Source organism: Myotis myotis, unplaced genomic scaffold (assembly GCF_014108235.1).
Source record: "Myotis myotis isolate mMyoMyo1 unplaced genomic scaffold, mMyoMyo1.p scaffold_m19_p_39, whole genome shotgun sequence".
Taxonomy (NCBI): domain Eukaryota; kingdom Metazoa; phylum Chordata; class Mammalia; order Chiroptera; family Vespertilionidae; genus Myotis; species Myotis myotis.
In genome coordinates, this window is record NW_023416345.1 from 361,165 (window position 1) to 380,660 (window position 19,496).

Below are 19,496 nucleotides of genomic sequence, written 5' to 3' on the forward strand. Positions count from 1 at the left end.
GTGTCGCTGTGCAAGTGGGAACCTGGGCTCTCACCTTCGTGAGTGGGAGGACCCTGAGGGGACCCACCCTGACACCAACCTGCGGCATGTACTCCCACCTGCAGTGTAACCCCCACCTGCAGCATTCACACCCACCTGCAGCTTTCACACCCACCTGCAGCGTTCACACCCACCTGCAGCATATACCCCCACATGCAGCCTATACCCCCACCTGCAGCCTATACCCCCACCTGCAGCGTGCACACCCACCGGCAGCGTGTACCCCCACTTGCAGAGTTCACACCCACCTGCAGCATTCACACCCACCTGCAGCATGCACACCCACCTGCAGCGTTCACACCCACCTGCAGCGTGCACACCCACCTGCAGCGTTCACACCCACCTGCAGCGTAACCCCCACCTGCGGCATGTACCCCCACCTGCAGTGTTCACACTCACCTGCAGCGTGTACCCCCACCTGCAGTGTTCACACCCACCTGCAGTGTGTACCCCCACCTGCAGTGTTCACACCCACCTGCAGCGTTACCCCCACCTGCAGTGTTCACACCCACCTGCAGTGTGTACCCCCACATGCAGTATTCACACCCACCTGAAGCGTGCACACCCACCTGCAGCGTTCACACCCACCTGCAGCATTCACACTCACCTGCAGCATGTACCCCCACCTGCAGCGTTCACACCCACCTGCAGTGTTCACACCCACCTGCAGCGTGTACCCCCACCTGCAGCGTGTACTCCCACCTGCAGTGTTCACACCCACCTGCAGCGTGTACCCCCACCTGCAGTGTTCACCACCACCTGCAGCGTGTACCCCCACCTGCAGCGTGTACCCCCACCTGCAGTGTTCACTCCCACCTTCAGTGTGTACCCCCTCCTGCAGTGTTCACACCCACCTGCAGTGTGTACCCCCACCTGCAGTGTTCACACCCACCTGCAGTGTGTACCCCCACATGCAGTATTCACACCCACCTACAGTGTTCACACCCACCTGCGGCATGTACCCCCACCTGCAGCGTTCACACTCACCTGCAGTGTTCACACTCACCTGCAGCGTGTACCCTGGCTCACACTGGAAGGCCAGCACGTCATTCACCATGTACCGGTCGCCTGTCTTGAGCCCGTTGCTGGGCAGGGCCGGCTCCTGGCACGCGGCGAGCCCCACGGCTGCGGAAACACAGACACAGGAGGTGGGAACACAACGCTGTTCTCGCACCTGCCTCGTCCGGTGCCCCCCCTGCTCCCCTGCAGGAAGCGCAGACCCCCGAGAAGACGGTGAGGGACCCTGAACCAGCTGTGAGCTCATTTTTAGTGTTCATTCGTTTGTTTTAATGGTGGTGGACTTCATTTTAAATATTAACGGATTCTATTCTTGATTTCTTCAAGTAAAACTTGTTACTTCCACTTCCATCTGAACGCCTCGATCCCCACACACACAATTTGAAAAGGCCTTACAGAATGACGGTCCCTGTGAGAGGCAACCCCCATGATACTTCTCTTGTTTGTTGTTCTTCAGATAACACGGTACAAACATGAACAGTCTTTGTGAAAAGTGTTAAGTGTGAACCTGGGAACCCGACTCTTTCAGAAAACTAACATGAGAACAGATGCGTCGTGTTCCAGCTCCCTCTCATTTAAAGACATCGGGGAGCCATCCCGTGAACAGGCTGCTCCCGGTGAGCAGGGCCAGCACTTCCGCCTGAAGCTGCAGCCAGGGACCTGCCCGACGAGACGGTCTCTAACAATATTCCCAATGTGTCACAGGAGACAGTAATTCAGCCTAAAATGTCAGGTAAATTAGTGCTAATATTGTTTAACAATTATCTGTATAAACCCCTAGTATACCAATAACAAAACACGCGGCCATGGCATTTTACAAAACCGGAAGTGCATTGGGAATGGCGCTGAAGATCTGGAGACTGTACGTACAGTGCACTCTCTCCCATCACCCTAGGAAGTCTTCTCTGACACCAGGTTTATTTCATTTTTAAAAATATCTTTAAAAAAATAATTTTAGAGAGAGAGGAAGGGAGAGAGAAACATTGATGAGAGAGAGAAACATCGACCAGCTGCCTCCTACACGCCCCCTACTGGGGATCAAGTCTGCAACCCAGGCATGTGCCCTGATGGGGAACTGAGCCAGTGGCTCTCAGGGCCCACGATGCCACTCGACCACTGAGCCACACGGACCGGTGACCCCAGGCCTGAAGAGCTAGCAGCATATTCCGGTGAGAAATGGGGAGAAGGGTCTCTTTGGTGCAGATCCGCCTAAATCCCCCAGCTGGCCTTGGACTTAGACTTCAGTTCTCCCCTAACACAAGGACCAACGAACTGGGACTCGAGTTGTGGGCTGGATGGGAAGGTGGGGGAGACGTTAGCTAACCCTGGAGCGGCCACCAGCAGGGCCCGCCGGCGCCCCTGTGCGCGTGAGAAGGACAAGTCTGCCCGCCCACGCGACCGTCCACACGCGGATACCTGGCCCACCATCTCTGCTCACACGCATGCTCACTGTCTCATCGGACTTCACTTACTGTAAAGTCAGAGCCCTGTTCCGTTTGGCTCAGTGGATAGAGCATCGGCCTGCAGACTGAAGGGTCCCAGGTTCGATTCTGGTCAAGGGCACGTACCTTAGTTGCGGGCTCCGACCCGGCACGGGCCCTGGTCGGGTGCATGCAGGAGGCAGCCCATTGATGTGCTACTCTCACACTGATGTTTCTCTCTGTCTCGCCCCCTCCCCCTCCCTCCCGGTCTCTCTAAAAATCAATGGAAAAACACCCTCAGGTGAGGATGAACAACAAAAGGAACATAAAGCCAGAGACCTAATTATCAACAGGTCCAAGGCTGGAGGTGGACAGCGCAGCCCGCTGCTGAGGGCAGGAGCCTGAGCCACCCACGGTGTCCACGCACTCGGTGGGCGCTGGGCCCGGCCTCGCACTGGACAGGCAGTGCGTGCGGACGGGGAGGCAACGCGGACGCTCATCCCCTGGGAGCTCGGGCCTGCCTCTGGCCTCTGACGGAAGGAAAGGCTCGGGGAAGCCCAGGCGGCCGGTCAGCTGCCCAGCCCCAGCCTGCAGACCGCCTGCAGCGGGAAGGAGGGAGCCATCTCCTCCACTTCCCAGCCCCTCAGCACCGCGTGGGGAGCCGGGGGCTGTGCTGCCCAAGCTGCTGAGTCCAGTCTGCCCAGGACAGGCCCCAGTCCCTGGGGATAACGTCCAAGATCCACCACGTCACCTCAGCTTCCCCCAAACCTGGGAGATGGGACGACGGGAGGGCGGTGCCCTCACCCCCACCGTGACCGGAGGCTTCGGGGGACACCTGGTCAGGAGGGGCTGGGAGCCCATCGGTCTGTCTGCGGGCGCAGGGCTGAGCCACGTCTCGCTCCCCACGTCAGAGCTGGTTTCCCCCTGAACGGCCGCACGTTAAAGGCAGAGAGCGCCAGAGGCATTAAGTGGCATTTTTTTTTTTTTTAATTCCAAGCACATTTGGGGCTTTTCATGGACCGTAAAATTGCTAAATATGAAAAAATAGAGCACTTAGGCCTCTAACTTGTTTCATTGGTTTACATCTCATTTCCCTCCATCTTTTAACGTTAGAATACAGATCACAGCTACATTGAATTTCACCTTTTCCCTTCTATCAAAAATTGGCAAAATCAACTCCCGTAGATCACCTAATGTTTTATTTGGCTCCGGAAAAAAGGCGCGTAAAGCCTCAGTGTAAAATGTCTAACTGCGGCATGGGATAGGGAAGAGCTTGCTTAGGGTGATAACACATCAAGGTCACCCCAGGCCAGGCCAGGGCCAGAGCATAACCCCAACATGTTCAAAAGCACAGAAACAGGTGTTTAAATTAAAAGAAAGCAGCTGTGACACATAACTCAACATTAAGTTCCGTTACGAAATCCCCCTTGCTTCACAAATAATAGTTCTTTACTTATTTGCTCTGTTTATTACATGCTGATTTAAGTGCATTTATTGTATATTAATTTATTTTCATTTTCTCCTTCCTTGAAATTTATGTGTAAATCCAACTCATCCTGTAATAGAAGTAACTTGCATTTATATTTGTACCTGCAGAAATTATAAAAAAATTTCGGAATAAATAAAAAAGAAACAAAAAATATATTAATCAGTGTGCCATCAGAGAAGTCCCAGGGGCGCTCCCTCAGGCCTTGGCGCTGGAAACGCAGATGGAGCCCCCTCCCCTCCCCTCCCCTCCCCTCCCCTCCCCTCCCCTCCCCTCCCCTCCCGTCATCACCCTGTAGCCCGTGTAGGTTAGAAGCTGAGGACACGGAGATGCTTGGCATTTGTGGCCACATCCCCTAGTGACACCCTGGAGACAAACACACCGATACAAGCGCGCCCGGGACGGAGCTGCAGATGGAGCGGGACTCACAGGATGACCCACCACGTCTGCGAACGATGGAGGGCCCTGGGCCAGAGCTGGGCAGTGCCCAGGCACCTGGAGTGACGCCAGCGCAGTGCAGAGCGGGTTTATGTCATGGGTGGGGCTACTTCGGGTCAGAAACCATGCCTCCTGCACAGGGCACAGAGCCAGGCGCTGGCTGAGGCACACGCCCAGCAGGGGGAGCCCTCCCTGGGCCTAAAAGGATAAGGGGTCTGGGTGGGGAAGCCCTTTTAGAGAAACACCCACCATGTGCACGACCCAGAACGCAAACATCAGAAAGGAGCAGGCGGCAACAGCAGGACACAAAACCTAGTGCCCGAGCCCAGCCAGGGTCAACCTGTGAGCGTCCACCCAGGAGCCAGGAGGTGGAGGTTCGAGTCCCGGTCAGGGCACAGGCCCAGGTGGTGGGCGCCATCCCCAGTGCGGGCTGTGCAGGAGGCAGCCGATCCATGATTCCCTCTCGTCATTGATGTTTCTCTCTCTCCCTGCCTTTCCCTTCTTCTCTGAAATCAATAAAAATAAATTTAACAACAACAACAAAACAAACAAAAAAACCCAGTACCTTGGGAGACAGAGCCACTAGCTTTGACCTCCGGACAGCGGCGGGCGGAGGAGTCCTGGGAGGAACAAGCTAGGCTCTTTGCTCTTCATCCTACTCTCGTCCCGGCGGAAATGGAGGTGAGGAGCAGGCGGACGGGGCCGGCGGACACCCGGAGAGGAGGCGCCTCAGCCATCGCTGTGCACACGCTCATCCGCGTCTGCAGAGAACGGTGAGCCGCAGATGCTCATTCGGGGCCGAGTTTTAGAAGGAAACGGTCCCGTCCAGCGAGACGGGCGTGTAACGTTAACTCCCGCGGCAGCTACACGGTGACGCACACAGCTGTAGCGCTCGGCCGCTCAAACGTGTGTATCCCGGGGGCGGGACCCTCTCCCTGCCAGGGCCATTTGGATGCTTAGACCATCACTTGCGGGCCGCACAGAAGCGTCCACGTAGCAGTTAGCCTGCTCTATTGGGGCAGCCTCCTCGTAGGACTTTTCTGTTTCATAAGACTTAAGCCGTTTTCCAGAACTTTCATCCCCTGTAGACACTGCCCGCTGAGTGCCTGCTCCCCAATGAGGCCCCCAAGGGAAACGGGGTGGAGAGCTGAGGGGACAGAGGCCCTGAAACCAGCACAAAGGGAAGCGCTTGGGAGCCTGTCCGTGACAACATGAGTGAGCAGGGACAACCTCTGCCGACCAGGGCCCAGGCCCCGCAGACGTTCACGCGGCTCACGTAGCATGCTCTGGGCGTCATATCAACAATGTGCGTGACGGCCACGGACGCTCCTTCTGTGCGTGACGGCCACGGGCGCTCCTTCTGTGCGTGACGGCCACGGACGCTCCTTCTGTGCGTGACGGCCACGGGCGCTCCTTCTGTGCGTGACGGCCACGGGCGCTCCTTCTGTGCGTGACGGCCACGGGCGCTCCTTCTGTGCGTGACGGCCACGGGCGCTCCTTCTGTGCGTGACGGCCACGGGCGCTCCTTCTGTGCGTGACGGCCACGGGCGCTCCTTCTGTGCGTGACGGCCACGGGCGCTCCTTCTGTGCGTGACGGCCACGGGCGCTCCTTCTGTGCGTGACGGCCACGGGCGCTCCTTCTGTGCGTGACGGCCACGGCCGCTCCTTCTGTGCGTGACGGCCACGGACGCTCCTTCTGTGCGTGACGGCCACGGGCGCTCCTTCTGTGCGTGACGGCCACGGGCGCTCCTTCTGTGCGTGGCGGCCACGGATGCTTCTTCTGTGCGTGACGGCCACGGACGCTCCTTCTGTGTGTAACGGCCACGGACGCTCCTTCTGTGCGTGACGGCCTGGACGCTCCTTCTGCACCTCCTGGGAAACCTTCGGTGGCGACCCTTCCCTTGCCATTATAAACATCAACCAGAACAATAAACAAGGACGGTGCCATCTCTCTGGACGACTCGGTTTCATTTTTAAAGCGAATTAAATAAAAAGTTCTACATCATTTCCGCTTTCATTGCCAGAAATTAAAAGCTAAGTTTAGTGCCGAATAATAGCAGTTCTCTCAAAATAAGTGGCTGGTATACTTATGTATTTCTCTTCGGTTTGGTTGGCTTTTAAAATTATCTTTGTTATATGATTTCCCTGTTGCATGTATTTTTTTTTTTGAAGTTGCATGAAATACCCAAAGAGTGTACAGGTTAACTCTTCTTTCTTTAAATCTAAGTAATCTTATTTTTTAAATTCATTTCACTATGCATCTTCTCAGTGAGGTCTTATATTTTCATGATTTACAAGTTTTTCCCACTATACCTACCAATTACACAAGTACATACACAAACTATTTAATTGTGAATAATAACTTTTGAACTTTTGTACCTGTACAACAATATCACAGTCGGCTCTAGATAAGTTAATATCGGAAAAGTCAAAGTCTGAATCCCGTATGATAGCAAAATATTTTATATATTTTATAATGGCAAATAATAACGCATCAGACAGGCCATCGTACGGCTCATGCCGACCCAGACAAAACTCCCAACTTAGCAAGACAGAAATACGCATATGCTCAATCCCCACGGTGGTCTCACCCAATAGAGAAGGTTTTATTAGGAAAATGTGATTCCTAAGCAAGGACTGCCACATGGGAAAATCAGAATCGTCTCTATACCAGCAATCTCTAAGTGAGGAGCGAGTCTCAGTAGGATGGGCGTATTTGCCCATAGTGTTTCTGCAATATAACCATATATTGAATTTAATTCTGTAATGCATTTGCAAATTTCTCTGAATTTTGTTCCGCTATGAGATGGTGTATCACTACGTTAAACTAATGCGTGAATTAGCTAAGTGGATGGTAGACACAGATAGACGGATAGGTCATTTCACTTTAAAGTGAGCGTGTGAGAAACCCTTCTCCACAGTGGATGTGAATATAATCCTGGTGACCATAAACTTATCCCTGAACTAAAGCCACAGTAAAGCCCATAAAAGCCCAGCCGGAGTGGCTGGCTGGTTCAGCTCCAGGTCAGGCACAGGATCAGGTTGTAGGCTGATCGACAGTAGAGGACGTGCAGGAGGCAGCTGACGGGTATTTATCTCTCACATCGATGTTTCTCTCTCCCCCCCTCCCCTTCTCTCTACAGTCAATAAAAACATATTTTAAAAAATAAAACCGTAAGAGGATTTCCACTTCTACTTGGGAACAGAATGACGTAAAATTAAAACATCCAAGTGAACAACGAGAAAAATGTAAGCACGAATCATCACTGTTTGAACTCATCAAAGAGGTGAGGCTGAAGGCACCCGGGTGACATCCCCTGCAAAGAAGGACCAGCCCCTTCGAGGAGAGACGGGACGTGCACCTGCTGCTGACAGGACCAGGAGAAAGGGGACCGACTGTCACGCTCCTGGGAAGAACCAACACGAAGTCTCAGCGCCTGCCGAGCCCTCGCACCCAGAGCTCAGGGCCCGGGCAGGGGAGCATGTCCTTCGCCCCCGGCCCCTCCGGGTCTCAGGGAAGCACTGGGGACATCAGCCACCGCATCACCTGTCTCTGGACGGAAGGGCATGAAGTGGGTGTGCTCCAGGGGGTCCCTCACTTTTAGGAAATAAAACGTTAACCGCTGGGAGAGGGGCAGCAAGACGTGTACCTCCTGGGCACAAAGAGGAGTGTCGTCTGGAGAAGGATGGATGGAAAGACCGTTTCCACCTGGACTGGCGAGGAGGCCGCGTGGTCCTTTGTCATTCAAGGCTGTGGCCTCCTGCGCTGGGGATGCAGGGCAGGCCCCGGATTCAACCACAGGCGGAGATCGAGGGCTGCGAGGGGGGCAGGCTCTCAGGTTGGGCGGAGGCGGGGAGAGCAGCACAGAGCAGCCTGGCCTCAGGGTGAGCCGGCACCGAGGGACTCACAGCCCACCCTGGGCGGGGCAGGGTGTGGGGGAGGACACCTCCTCTGGAAGGTTTTTAGGCGTGACTGAACGCTGAAGGTGGAGGATGGACACTGAGAAAAAGCCCTCACACTAAGCACATGGCAGTGGCAGCTCCCCACCCCCCCCGCCCCCTTGCCCCTCACCTCAAGGGACCTGAAGCCTGGGGTGCAGGGGAGTAACCATAGCAACGACAGGACTCAAGCCCACTCCAGTCCAGCTGGATGGACACAGCAGAAGTGGGTGTGATTCTCGGGCACAAAGATTACCAGCAGTCTCTGCAGTTTTACTCAGTGTCCATAAAATATATATATATATTATTTTTATTGATTTCAGAGAGGAAGGGAGAGCGAGGGGGAGAGAAACATCAATGAGATGAGAACCATGGATTGGCTGCTTTCTGCACACCCCACACTGGGGATTGAACCTGGAACCTGGGCATGTGCCCTGACCGGGAATCAAACCTTGACCTCCTGGTTCATAGGTCGATGCTCAACCACAGAGCCAGGCTGGCCGGGCTCCCAGCGTCCAGTTTTAGCAAGACACTGTGCGACACACGTAAATGCAAGAAAGAGACAACCTCTTGCCTGGCGATCTAGCAGACTCAGCGTACACCCTCACAATGGGAACATTAAGCAACAACATAAAATAACTATGAGAAACGTGTGAAAGGATCCAGAAGAAAAGGCAGCAGGCATGAGGGGCGGGAGTAATTACTGCAGCGACAATAATTATAAGACAGAGATCTAGAGGGAGAACCACAGCCTCCGGGAGGAAGGGCCTTCGTGAGCTCATTAGTGGATGGACACGGCTGAGGAACGACGCGGTGACTCTGAAGAAAGGTTAATAGCAATTATGCAAACTGGGACCCACGGAGAGATGCGGATGAGACAGAGCTGAGCACACGGGGATGTGCAGCCACCTCCGATGGCCTGATGGACACGGGGAGAGGAGGTACAGCCACCGCAGATGGTCCGGACACGGGGAGAGGATGTGCAGCCACCGAGATGGTCCGGACACGGGAGAGGTAGGGTCCGGGAGCCGGTCCATGCTTGCTGTTTCAAGGGACCTGGCATATATGGCATACTGTTCTTAAAATGTTTGCTCACCTTCTTGGCACTATGTGTTTTAACCAAGGTCACCTCTCCGAGAAAGGTTGTTTCCCCAGGTAGGGATTTTCCCCTGAAGTTAGGGAGGGAATAAAACCTCTTAACTAAGTGCCAGGCGGGTAATTAATCACTTTAACTATGAACAATCATGCTTAAGCTACATAATCTTTACTCCCTGGAATGGAGATAAGAAACGCCCTAACCTTTGTAATTGAGATTGATAGGATTGAATCAACTGGTATAAATACAGATGTAACAAGACAGAAAGACACAGAACTTAGAACACAGAACTTAGAAGACAGAACCTACACAGAACCTAGAGACAGAAGAACTTCGCTGGAGAGAACATGGCAAAAGATCCTGGACTGCACCTGACTACAGAAATTGGCAAGAGAACCTGACTAGAACCTGGTGACTGAATCTGGCTGGAGAACCTGGACAGAACCTGGCTGGAGAACCTAGCGAGGGAACATGGCTACAGAGCCTGGCTGGAGAACCTGGAGAACCTAGCAAGAGAACATGGACACAGAACCTGGCTGCAGATCCTAACCAGAACTTCGCTGGAGATCCAGACCAGAACTTGGCTGGAGATCCTGGCTAGAGACCCTGGCTAGGCTGCTGATCAACTGAACCCTGTCTCCGTGTCATTCCTTCTTCGCCGACTCCGTCCACACCTTTGGGGACCCCTGGACCCGCTGGGGCTGGACCCCAGCAGTAGGGGTCCCAGAAGAAGCGGGAGAGAGACAGGGCTAACGAAACATGCGGGATGGTGATGGCCAAGAGTTGTTCATGAGGAATGACACCAAACCACAGATCTGAGAAGGGGAGCATGCCCCCAGCAGGATGAATATCACGCCTGTGCACACACTCACACACACACATACTCACACACACACACACACACACAGACACCTCCTAGTCCACCTGCTGAAAATACAAGATAAAAAAAAAAGCTTCAAGGAAGGCAGAGAGCAGGGACAAGTGCCTAAGAAATGCAGCTTGTCCTCATGAACTAAGAAGTGAGAATTCCATGGGGAGGCATCATTGACATGCGAAAACCACACCTTTCCGCTCAGGCTCCGACGCTCAGCCCAACCCCTCTCAGAACCGAAGGTGACATGACGACCTTCAGGAAACACCAGAAGCTGGAGGATTCAGGTCAGTGGGCCTGGCCCACAGAAAAGTCCCAGAAGTTCTTCAGATGGAAGAAAATCAAAGAGAAGCCAGGTCTCCCCAAAGACATCAAAAGCTGTAAGTCACTGAAATAAAGGCAAATAGAAATATGTTTTCTTAGAGTTGATTACTCCAAAGAATATTGACTATGCACACTGAAATAGTTCAAATATGCTGTGGGCTCTATAACAAGTAAAATAAAAGATGAAATAAGAATGCCATAAAAGAAAAAAGAAATGAAACGTATATGCCTTTTAGGTTATTGTAATATTCACAAAGTGACAGAGTATCATCTGAAGGTAAGCTGTGCTGTATTAATGACGGATATTTTAAATTCTAGGGAGACCATTAAAGTTTTAAACAGTTTCATCCAATGAGCCCATTGTGGAGACAGATTGGAGCAATAATAAGACTCAATTAAACCAAAGCTGGCAGGAAAAGAGGGGAAAATCCACAGAATACAAATACGACAAATGGAAACAATCCAACAGAACCCATATGTTTAATCTCATTAGCGATTCTCCCACCAAATCCCACTGAGCTCAGCGAGCACACGTCTAGTGCTCTACACATGGCGTATGTGACATATCACATACGTCACAGCAGCATGTTCTTTTTTAAAAATTGATTTGAGAGGGAGGGAGGGAGAGAGAGAGAGAGAGAGAGAGAGAGAGAGAGAGAGAGAGAGAGAGAGAGAGAGAGAGACGTCGATGTGAGAGGGAAACATCGACCTGCTTCCGGTTTCCTCCTATAAGCACTGGACAGAAGTTTCAACCCGAAACCTGGGTATGTGCCCTGACCGGGAAACAAACCTGCCGCCTTTTGGTGAATAGGATGGCGCTCCAACAAACTGAGCCCCACCGGCTGGGAGAAAGGCAGTATATTCTCGATTAATATAACGTGTCAGTATATACAGCAACTAGAGGCCCCATGCATGAAATTCGTGCGAGGGGCTCGGCCCTCGCAGCCCTGGCTTCGTCCAGAAGGTCGTCCGGATGGTTGTTCCGCTGTTCAGCAGTCGGGACTAACTAGCGTATTATGCTTTTATTATTATAGATAGACGCTTATATACTTCTATGCAAACATTTCTATATAATACTTTCCTATTGATTCAAGAATAGTTCTCCCCATGTTGTCCCCAGTAGCAGGTTCTATTTCATACACCTTTCGGTCTGATTTTGTATTTTCAGGATAAACCAGCATCATCACTATCTACATGTCTATAATCTGAAGTTCCCAGATATTTGTTTGCTCATTTTTTTTTGTTTTTGTTGGGTTATTTCTCTGGATAAAGAGCCTAGAGCAAGAGTGACAGGGGAGGATCCTGCTGTGTAACATGTCCCACGTCCAGTGAGGCTCACAGTGTAGGGGGGAGAGGCTGGTGAAGGCAGGGACATTGGAAAACGCCTCGATTTTCAGCCTTTACGTGGATTCTGTAAATTCACAGAAATCTGGGTCACACCGTGGGGCCAGACCACCTTAGAAGCTTTTGGTTTCCTTAGTGTTTTACGATCCATCCCTTCACACCAAAGGGTCTGTCTCCCGGTTAGAGAAACGGACCAGCGGTCCTTCGGAAAGAAGAGCGGGCTGATTGGAGCGGCCTCGTCCTCATCTCCACCGAGAGAACCGGGAGCTGGTGTGGCCGACCCGGATCAGCTCCGGTTTCAGGGCCAGGCCCGCTGGACCTGACCCACAGGCTCCTGGACCTGCCACGTACCATCCGATGACGGGACCCTCGCTGTCATCGCTGGTGCAACAGGACCGCTGGGGTCCACACACACCTGCTCCTGCGTGGAAATCCCTCCTCACGATGAGGAGCACTCGCGTCCGTCTCTCAGTCACGTATCAGCAGGGTGACCGAGACCTGGGCCCACAGAGAACACCCACGTCCTGCTCCGTCGCCTTTGAAAGCTGAGCACACCTCCAAGACAGGACATACGCCAACAGCTGTGACACGCTTCGAGCTGGCACAGAGCGCGTGCTTGTTGGTGGTTTTATTACTATTTCATGGATAGAATTTTTAGTGAAAAGTCTGAGTTTAGAAACTTGCCGATTGGCCATACATATTTCAAGGCAGATGCAGAACTACGTCAACAGATTACAAATGTCGGACGTGTTGGGGTTTGGCTGCCAACACGGGCTGTGAAGTAATTCACAGCCAAAGGAGGAGATACAGAGAGGAAGTTTATTTTACTTTCCACGAAGGGAAAGGGCCAAGTGTCGTTAAAAAAGGGCGGCTTCCCTTTGTAAGCCTGGGCTGTTTCTAAGTGACAAGGAAGGGAGGAGGGTTCAGCGCTGAAGTGGAGTTTGTTTTTTGGGCGACAGTCCTACAGATGTCCTAGGAAGTGTCTTATCAGTATTTTCCCCACGCCTGCAACACACGCTTAGAGCAAACATGATGAATAATTCAAAAGAGGCCTGTTTGAAGGGGGGCGAGGAAGGAAACTTTCTAACTAGAGACTCCTTGGTGGGAATTATCCGAGATGTGAAAACAGCAGGGAGGAGGTGTAGCAAGAATGTAGCCTTGAGAGCAGCTATCTCGTCCCTCAGTTTGAACAGAGCGGCTGTTTGTTAAGACAACAATCCTGGTGTTTAATTACCAGGTACTTCTCATAAATGGTGGAAGGCCACCACAAGGAAAAAGAGAGGCCTTCCCCTGTCCTTACAGGATGGTCTCTCGGCCGCTTCCTTCACCACCCCCTCCACTGTCCGTGTTGACCGAGTCCGGGGTACACTTTCTAGAACCCACGCTGTGACCTGGCTGAGAGAATGAGAGCAGGGAAAGGCCTGCCTGGAGATCCACAGACAAGGAATGGCATGAGCTATCAGGATGGTGTTAGCATCTGAAAGGAGTTACTAAAAACAACAACAACAAACAAACAAAAACGCAGCATTATGTTCGGCCACATTAAAAAATAAACAACTACATTAAGCAATTAAAGAAGGCCTCAGATCCTTGAACAAGAGTCGTATCTGTGAGAAACAGCTGTCACCCTCTTGTAAGGAAGCACATTGGCCGGGAATTCAGGGAAAGGAGATGATTGTGTGGTTGGAGTGGCCAGTCCACGGCTAAGTGCACACAACACTCGTTGTGGCTCCTTCTTCCACTCGCACCTCCACCCGTCAGAAGTGAGGGACACGCCAGAAAACACGAGATAACAACCTTGCGAGGAAAAGAGAGGAGGACCCCTCACTTCTAACACTTCTGAAGATATTACCGGATTTACGAACCCTGACATAAAGAAGGCTTATCCTCCCACCTACACATGTGCGTGATGTAGCCAGGCAGCAGGTTTCCCAGACACATTCTCCATCAGTAACACCCACAGCACCATCCCCACTGTCGCCACAGCAGTCCTCGTCAACCAAACGGCGAGTAATTGCACACACATGCCCGTGCAGAAGCAGGGAGGTTCCACGGGATGAGCAGCAGCCCTGGGCTCCGTGTCGGCGGCAGAAGATGCATCGTCCGCCGGGACCCTGGCCTTTCGGAGACGCATGTGCCGTGGCGTCCGGCAAACTGTTTATCTCGGTCCAAAGACCACTTCCTGCTGCGGAGCCGCGCATCGCCTGTTTGCAACTGCTCGTTAAAGGAGAGGAAGCGCATGGAGCGCTTTTAGTGCTGGAAAGCGCGTCCTGAAATAAACCCACGCATCGGAAATGCTCACCGCTCGCTCTCGCAGCGTCTGCCTGCGTCACCCACCACCCCGGAGATTTGTGACCCTGACCTTTGTCATCCGTTTAGTGGACTATTAACTCAGCTGCGCATCCATTTTTAAAAGGTTAGCGGCTCCTCTGCGATACGTTCTTCCAATTAAAATGAAAAATGCACGGATGCAGGCAGCACAGGGGTGGCTCTGGGCCGCTATTCACAGCCGCGGAGACTCGGAACGAAAGGGCGCGTGGCCATAATCTGCTTGGAAATTGCCGTTCTCTCTCTCCTGGGTGCTGGTGGGAAGAGTCCCTATCACAGGAGGACCAGCGACATCGCAAAGGTTACTTTTTATGCCTTTTAGTGCAAACAACCTGAAATGGAGCCGTAGCTTCATCTAATTATTCCAGGCCCTCCCACCCACTCTCCCCGGTAATTTGTCCTTCCTCGTACATATTTCTTAGAGGGAGATTCGGTTCAGCCCACTTTGGAACATAGATGCAGGAGACACTTCACTGCGGAGTAAGAGGCTGGGCTCATTTTCCTCTAACGACACTCCCCAGTTGGGCAACGGGAGGCAGGTGCTGGGGGTGGGGGGCGGAGGGGCAGGTCCCAGGGGTGGGGGCAGGTCCCGGGGGTGGGAGCAGGTGCTGGGGGTGGGGGCAGGTGCTGGGGGTGGGGGCAGGTGCTGGGGGTGGGAGCAGGTGCTGGGGGCGGAGGCAGGTGCTGGGGGCGGAGGCAGGTGCTGGGGGCGGGGGGCAGAGGGGCAGGTCCTGGGGGTGGGGGCAGGTGCTGGGGGCGGGGGCAGGTGCTGGGATGGGGCAGGTGCTGGGGTAGGGGCAGGTGCTGAGGGTGGGGGCAGGTGCTGGGAGGGGGCAGGTGCTGGGAGGGGGCAGGTGCCAGGGGGTGGGGGGGGCAGGTGCCGGGAGGGCCTTACTTTTGTACTCCAGGTGGAAGCCGGCGGCGGCCACACTGATGTCCGACTGGAAGTGCAGGTAGAGCTGGTTGGACGAGCTGTTGAGCAGGGCAGGCACCGTGGTCCCTGGAAGGAGGGTGGACATGGCCACTGAGCGTCACACGTGCATCCACTTTCCCGGATGCAAAACACGTGGGGATAGTGTGTCGTGGGGTTTTTAAAAATATGTTTTTATTGATTTCAGAGAGGAAGGGAGAGGGAGTGGGAGAGAAATATCAATGATGAGAGAATAATGGATCGCCCGCCTCCTGCACGTCCCACACTAGGGACGGAGCCCGCAACCCGGGCCTGTGCCCTGACTGGGAATTGAACCGCGACCTCCTGGTTCCCAGCTCCGTGCTCACCCACTGGGCCACGCTGGCCGGGCCTGGGGAAGTCTGTCCACATTTCCCAGCCCAGGGCTGTCTGATCCCACAGGCTCACACTGAGTCTCAGCTTCTATGTTCCTACGTTGAGCCTGTCCCTTGCCCCGGGGGCAGTAAAAGTCACACATGTTCTCTGCCCTCCTCAGTCCCTCTGTCTACATCTCAGGGTCAGAACACACGTGCTTGCCCGGCCAGCGTGGCTCGGTGGTTGAGCGTTGAGCTATGAACCAGGAGGTCACGGTTCGATTCTGGTCAGGGCACATGCCCGGGTTGCAGGCTCGATCCCCAGTGCGGGGCGTGCAGGAGGCAGCCGGTCAGTGATTCTCTCTCATCATGGATGTTTCTCTCTCTCTCTCCCTTCCTCTCTGAAATCAATAAAATTATACATCTTTAGGAAGGAACACACATCCTTATATTTCACTGTGCTCGGGGCTTCTCACTTGCTTTCCTTTGAAATATAACCAGTATTTTTTCACTGGGACAGAGCAGGACCCAGGGACAGAGCAGGGGCCCAGGGACAGAGCAGGGACCCGGCGTAGCCACGCGAGCTCCTGGAGGCGGGGCCGTGGCAGCCTGGCTGGTGTCACTCCCAGGATGCTCTGTCCCCGCTGTGCTCTCTGCAGCCCTGGGGGAGTCACACGGAATAATGTTCCCGCCGTGAGAGGAGGGGGTTTCAGACAATCACGTGTGAAGAGAAGAACACAGGCTTATCTTACATAACGTTTCCTTGCCTGGAAATGGTGGAGCCTGTAAGGTGGGGTGGCCTGGCCCGTTTCCACAAAGGCACGGAGTCTTTCTGAGGAGCACCCCTCCCGCCCCAGGCTCCGCCCGGGCAACGTGCCGGCCAGGCGGCCAGCGAGCAGGGCACCGCCCGGCCTCAGCGCGTCTCGGAGGAGAAGGGGAGGGAGGAGGCCCGGGATGGCCGGCTGCACCCGTGTGGGCCCAGCTCAGGACCCATTCACCAGCAACACAAGGAAGAGACACTGCCCTGGCTGGTCGTGCTCAATGGTCAGAGCGTCAGCCCGCGGATGGAAGGGTCCCGGGTTCGATTTCGGTCAAGGGCATGTACCTGGGTCGCAGGCTTGATCTCTGGCCCTGGTCAGGGCCCGTGCGGAGGCCACCAGTCAACGTGTCTCTTTCACATCCGTCTTTCTCTCTCTCTATCTCTCCCTCTCTCTTCCATTTTCTCAAAAAATCAATGAGAAAATACGCTCCGGTGAGGAATACCAACAACAGAAAAAGAAAGGGAAAGAGAAAGCGCCCCTGAGACCGACTCCACCTGCCTCTGTCCCACCTGGGTGACACTGGCTGCCCCTCACCTGTACCGCTTGTGGATTTGGGGGTGACATTTGCAGAAAGACCCACAGCTGACCACAGGCCCAGCGCATCTGACTACAGGCCCAGCGCATCTGACCGAGGCCACCTGCCCGTGCTGCCTGTGGCCTGAGCCCCTGGACTGGCCGCTGTGCCCTGCTGAATGGGCTCCATCTCCTCCGGCCGCCCCGCCCTCCTACCACCCCCCTGCGTCTCCTTCCCAGGACATCAGCGCTCACCCCGTCCCCTGCTGACCCCACCCCACCTGGCAGCAGCCAGCTGCTCCCTGAATTCCCCTGAGGACGCCCCTCCTCAACTCTGCTTCTTGCTGCCTCACTGTGGCCGCCTGAGCTCTCCTGGGGGTAGGAGCCGGCCCTGTGCTTCCTGCAGGTTCTTTTCCGGAGCAGCACTGGCTCCTCAGGGTGAAGGGCAGAGAGACAGACCCCAGGGCTGGGAGCGGGCGGGGGGGGCGGGGGGAGCAGTGCTGGGGGGGTGACTGTTTACACCTCCGTCCATTCACTGTGTCCCAGTTCCCACACGTCTCCCCAACCCCCCGACAGCGCCAGCCCACCCTGCCCGTCCCTCCCTGACCAGACCCTCAACACACCACCACGCGGGAAAGGGAGGTCGGCGACTTGGGCTCCTGACTGTCAGCCCGTCGCCCCCCCGGGAGCCTGCACCGCGGGCCTGGCTGCTGTGGCCACGCGGGCCCGTCTGCTGCGGGCATCTGATGAGGGCGAGGGCGCCGGCTCGCTGAGGAGGAAGCCCTCTCCTCCCGCCGTGGGCGCTCCGCTCCCGGACTGCCGACACCTAGGACCCTCTGCCTAGGACGAGGGCATGGGACACGGCCCGTGGGCAGTGCCAGGCAGGGTGTTTGCTGGTGTGATGACCCGGCCCACAGGGACGGGGACGGCGTGTCTCACCTGAGAAGCTGCCCAGCCTGGGCGCCGTGGCGTCCCCGCCGTCGTAGATCTCCAGGGAGTCCCAGTTCTGCTCGGTGGCGAAGCTGATGACCTGGATCTGCCACAGGCAACAGGGGGTTAACGTGTGTCTTCGGTGCAAAAACCGGCCCACGGCAACGAGGCTTTTATGAAACTCAACGTGGACACGAGAGGAAAGCGGAGCCAAGAGAACCAACCGCAGGGAGGGCACCGGCACTTCCACAGGCCCTGCCCGCGGGTTGTGGGCTATTAACACAGTTTGCCCACAGAGAGAAGCAAACGCGTTTCTATGTGTTGAACGGACAGCGGTTTCAAGCAAGAATAATCTGTGGGGTTTGCTATTCTGTTCTTTCCAACAACGTCAACATGGTGAGAATCTATGGTTTGATTTTCACACAGAAGCGTGCCTAGAGACCCTTTGTGGAAATGGGAAGAAGAGAGAAGCCGACTAGGTTTGTAGGTTTAAACCAACCAACACCCAAGGCGAGAGAAGGCGCCCAGGGCCTGGCTGCGCCCGCCCGGCCGAGGGAGGACCCACCTGAATGCCCGAGCCCTCGGCCACCAGGATCCGCCAGACGCAGTTGAGGTTGTTCCCGTAGGGCTCCGGGTACCCGGGCGACAGGACCGTGCCCCTCCGCTGCGTGAAGCTGCCGCTGCAGGGCACTGGGGACACGGAGAGGGAGCGTGAGGCCGGGGAGGCCGCGCTGGCTGGTGCGGAGCATTCTTTCCCCGTGAGCAGCCACTAAGAGAGCTTTTACGTGGACTGCCATACCTTCAGTAGCATTTTTAAAAATATATATTTTTATTGTTTTCAGAGAGGAAGGCCAAGGGGGAGAGAGATAGAGACATCAATGATGAAAGCGACTCATGGATCAGCTGCTTCCTGCACACCCGTCCTCCCCTCCCCCACCCCCATCCCCACTGGGAATGGAGCCCTGAAGGGACAGAACGGAACTGATAGTAAAAGAACAGAACGGAACTGATAGCTGTGTCCCTAACTCCTCCTGCCCGGAAAGCCACAGAATGTATCAGTTACTCAGCCTGCCCTCATCTCAGCCAATGGGAAAGCAAGGGAAACTAGCACCCGGCCCTCACTCAACCAACCGAATCAACCAAGTACCTCCACCCCTCTCCCCAAGCCCTATAAATTCTTTGTTCTCTTGGGACTCGGGGCTCTCTCTCACATCCAGTCATGGAGGCGGAGGGGGACCAAGCCCGGGCTTGAATAAATGACTCTATGCTTTTGCATCGGACTCGGCTCCCTGGTGGTCTGTCTTGGGGGATCTTGAAATCTGGGCATAACAGCCCACCACCCGGGAATTGAACTGTGACCTCCCGGTTCATAGGTCGATGCTCAAACACTGAGCCACGCCGGCCGGGCTTAAGCGGGTTTTTGGCTCAGGTCTAATCTCGCCGCCTTCTTCGCATCAGCAATGCCGTGGGTTATTGTTGACGATGCCGGGAGGCGGAGACCTTGTGTCGGGAGGGAAATCTGGTCAAGGCCCTGAGACGCCATGAGTTTAGCGAGGGCGGCTCTGCAGGGACCTGCGTGTGGGATCATCTACCCCCCATGTGCGGGAGCTTCCGGACTGTTCTCCCCACACAGACGTGCGGCTAACTCCCAGCCGTGCTAACGACA

General features: G+C 54.7%; 1 protein-coding gene across 1 annotated transcript in view; it reads right to left on the reverse strand.

The window, feature by feature from the left end:
• CSMD1 (CUB and Sushi multiple domains 1) overlaps positions 1–19,496 on the reverse strand; it is a 157,262-nt gene that overhangs the window by 77,861 nt on the left and 59,905 nt on the right. The window contains exons 20-23 of the mRNA XM_036303902.1: positions 18,396–18,520; positions 17,840–17,936; positions 15,199–15,303; positions 1,046–1,164 (exon numbers count right to left, since the gene is read on the reverse strand). Of these exons, the coding sequence (XP_036159795.1) occupies positions 1,046–1,164; positions 15,199–15,303; positions 17,840–17,936; positions 18,396–18,520 (446 nt within the window). The remainder of the gene's footprint in view (positions 1–1,045; positions 1,165–15,198; positions 15,304–17,839; positions 17,937–18,395; positions 18,521–19,496) is intronic.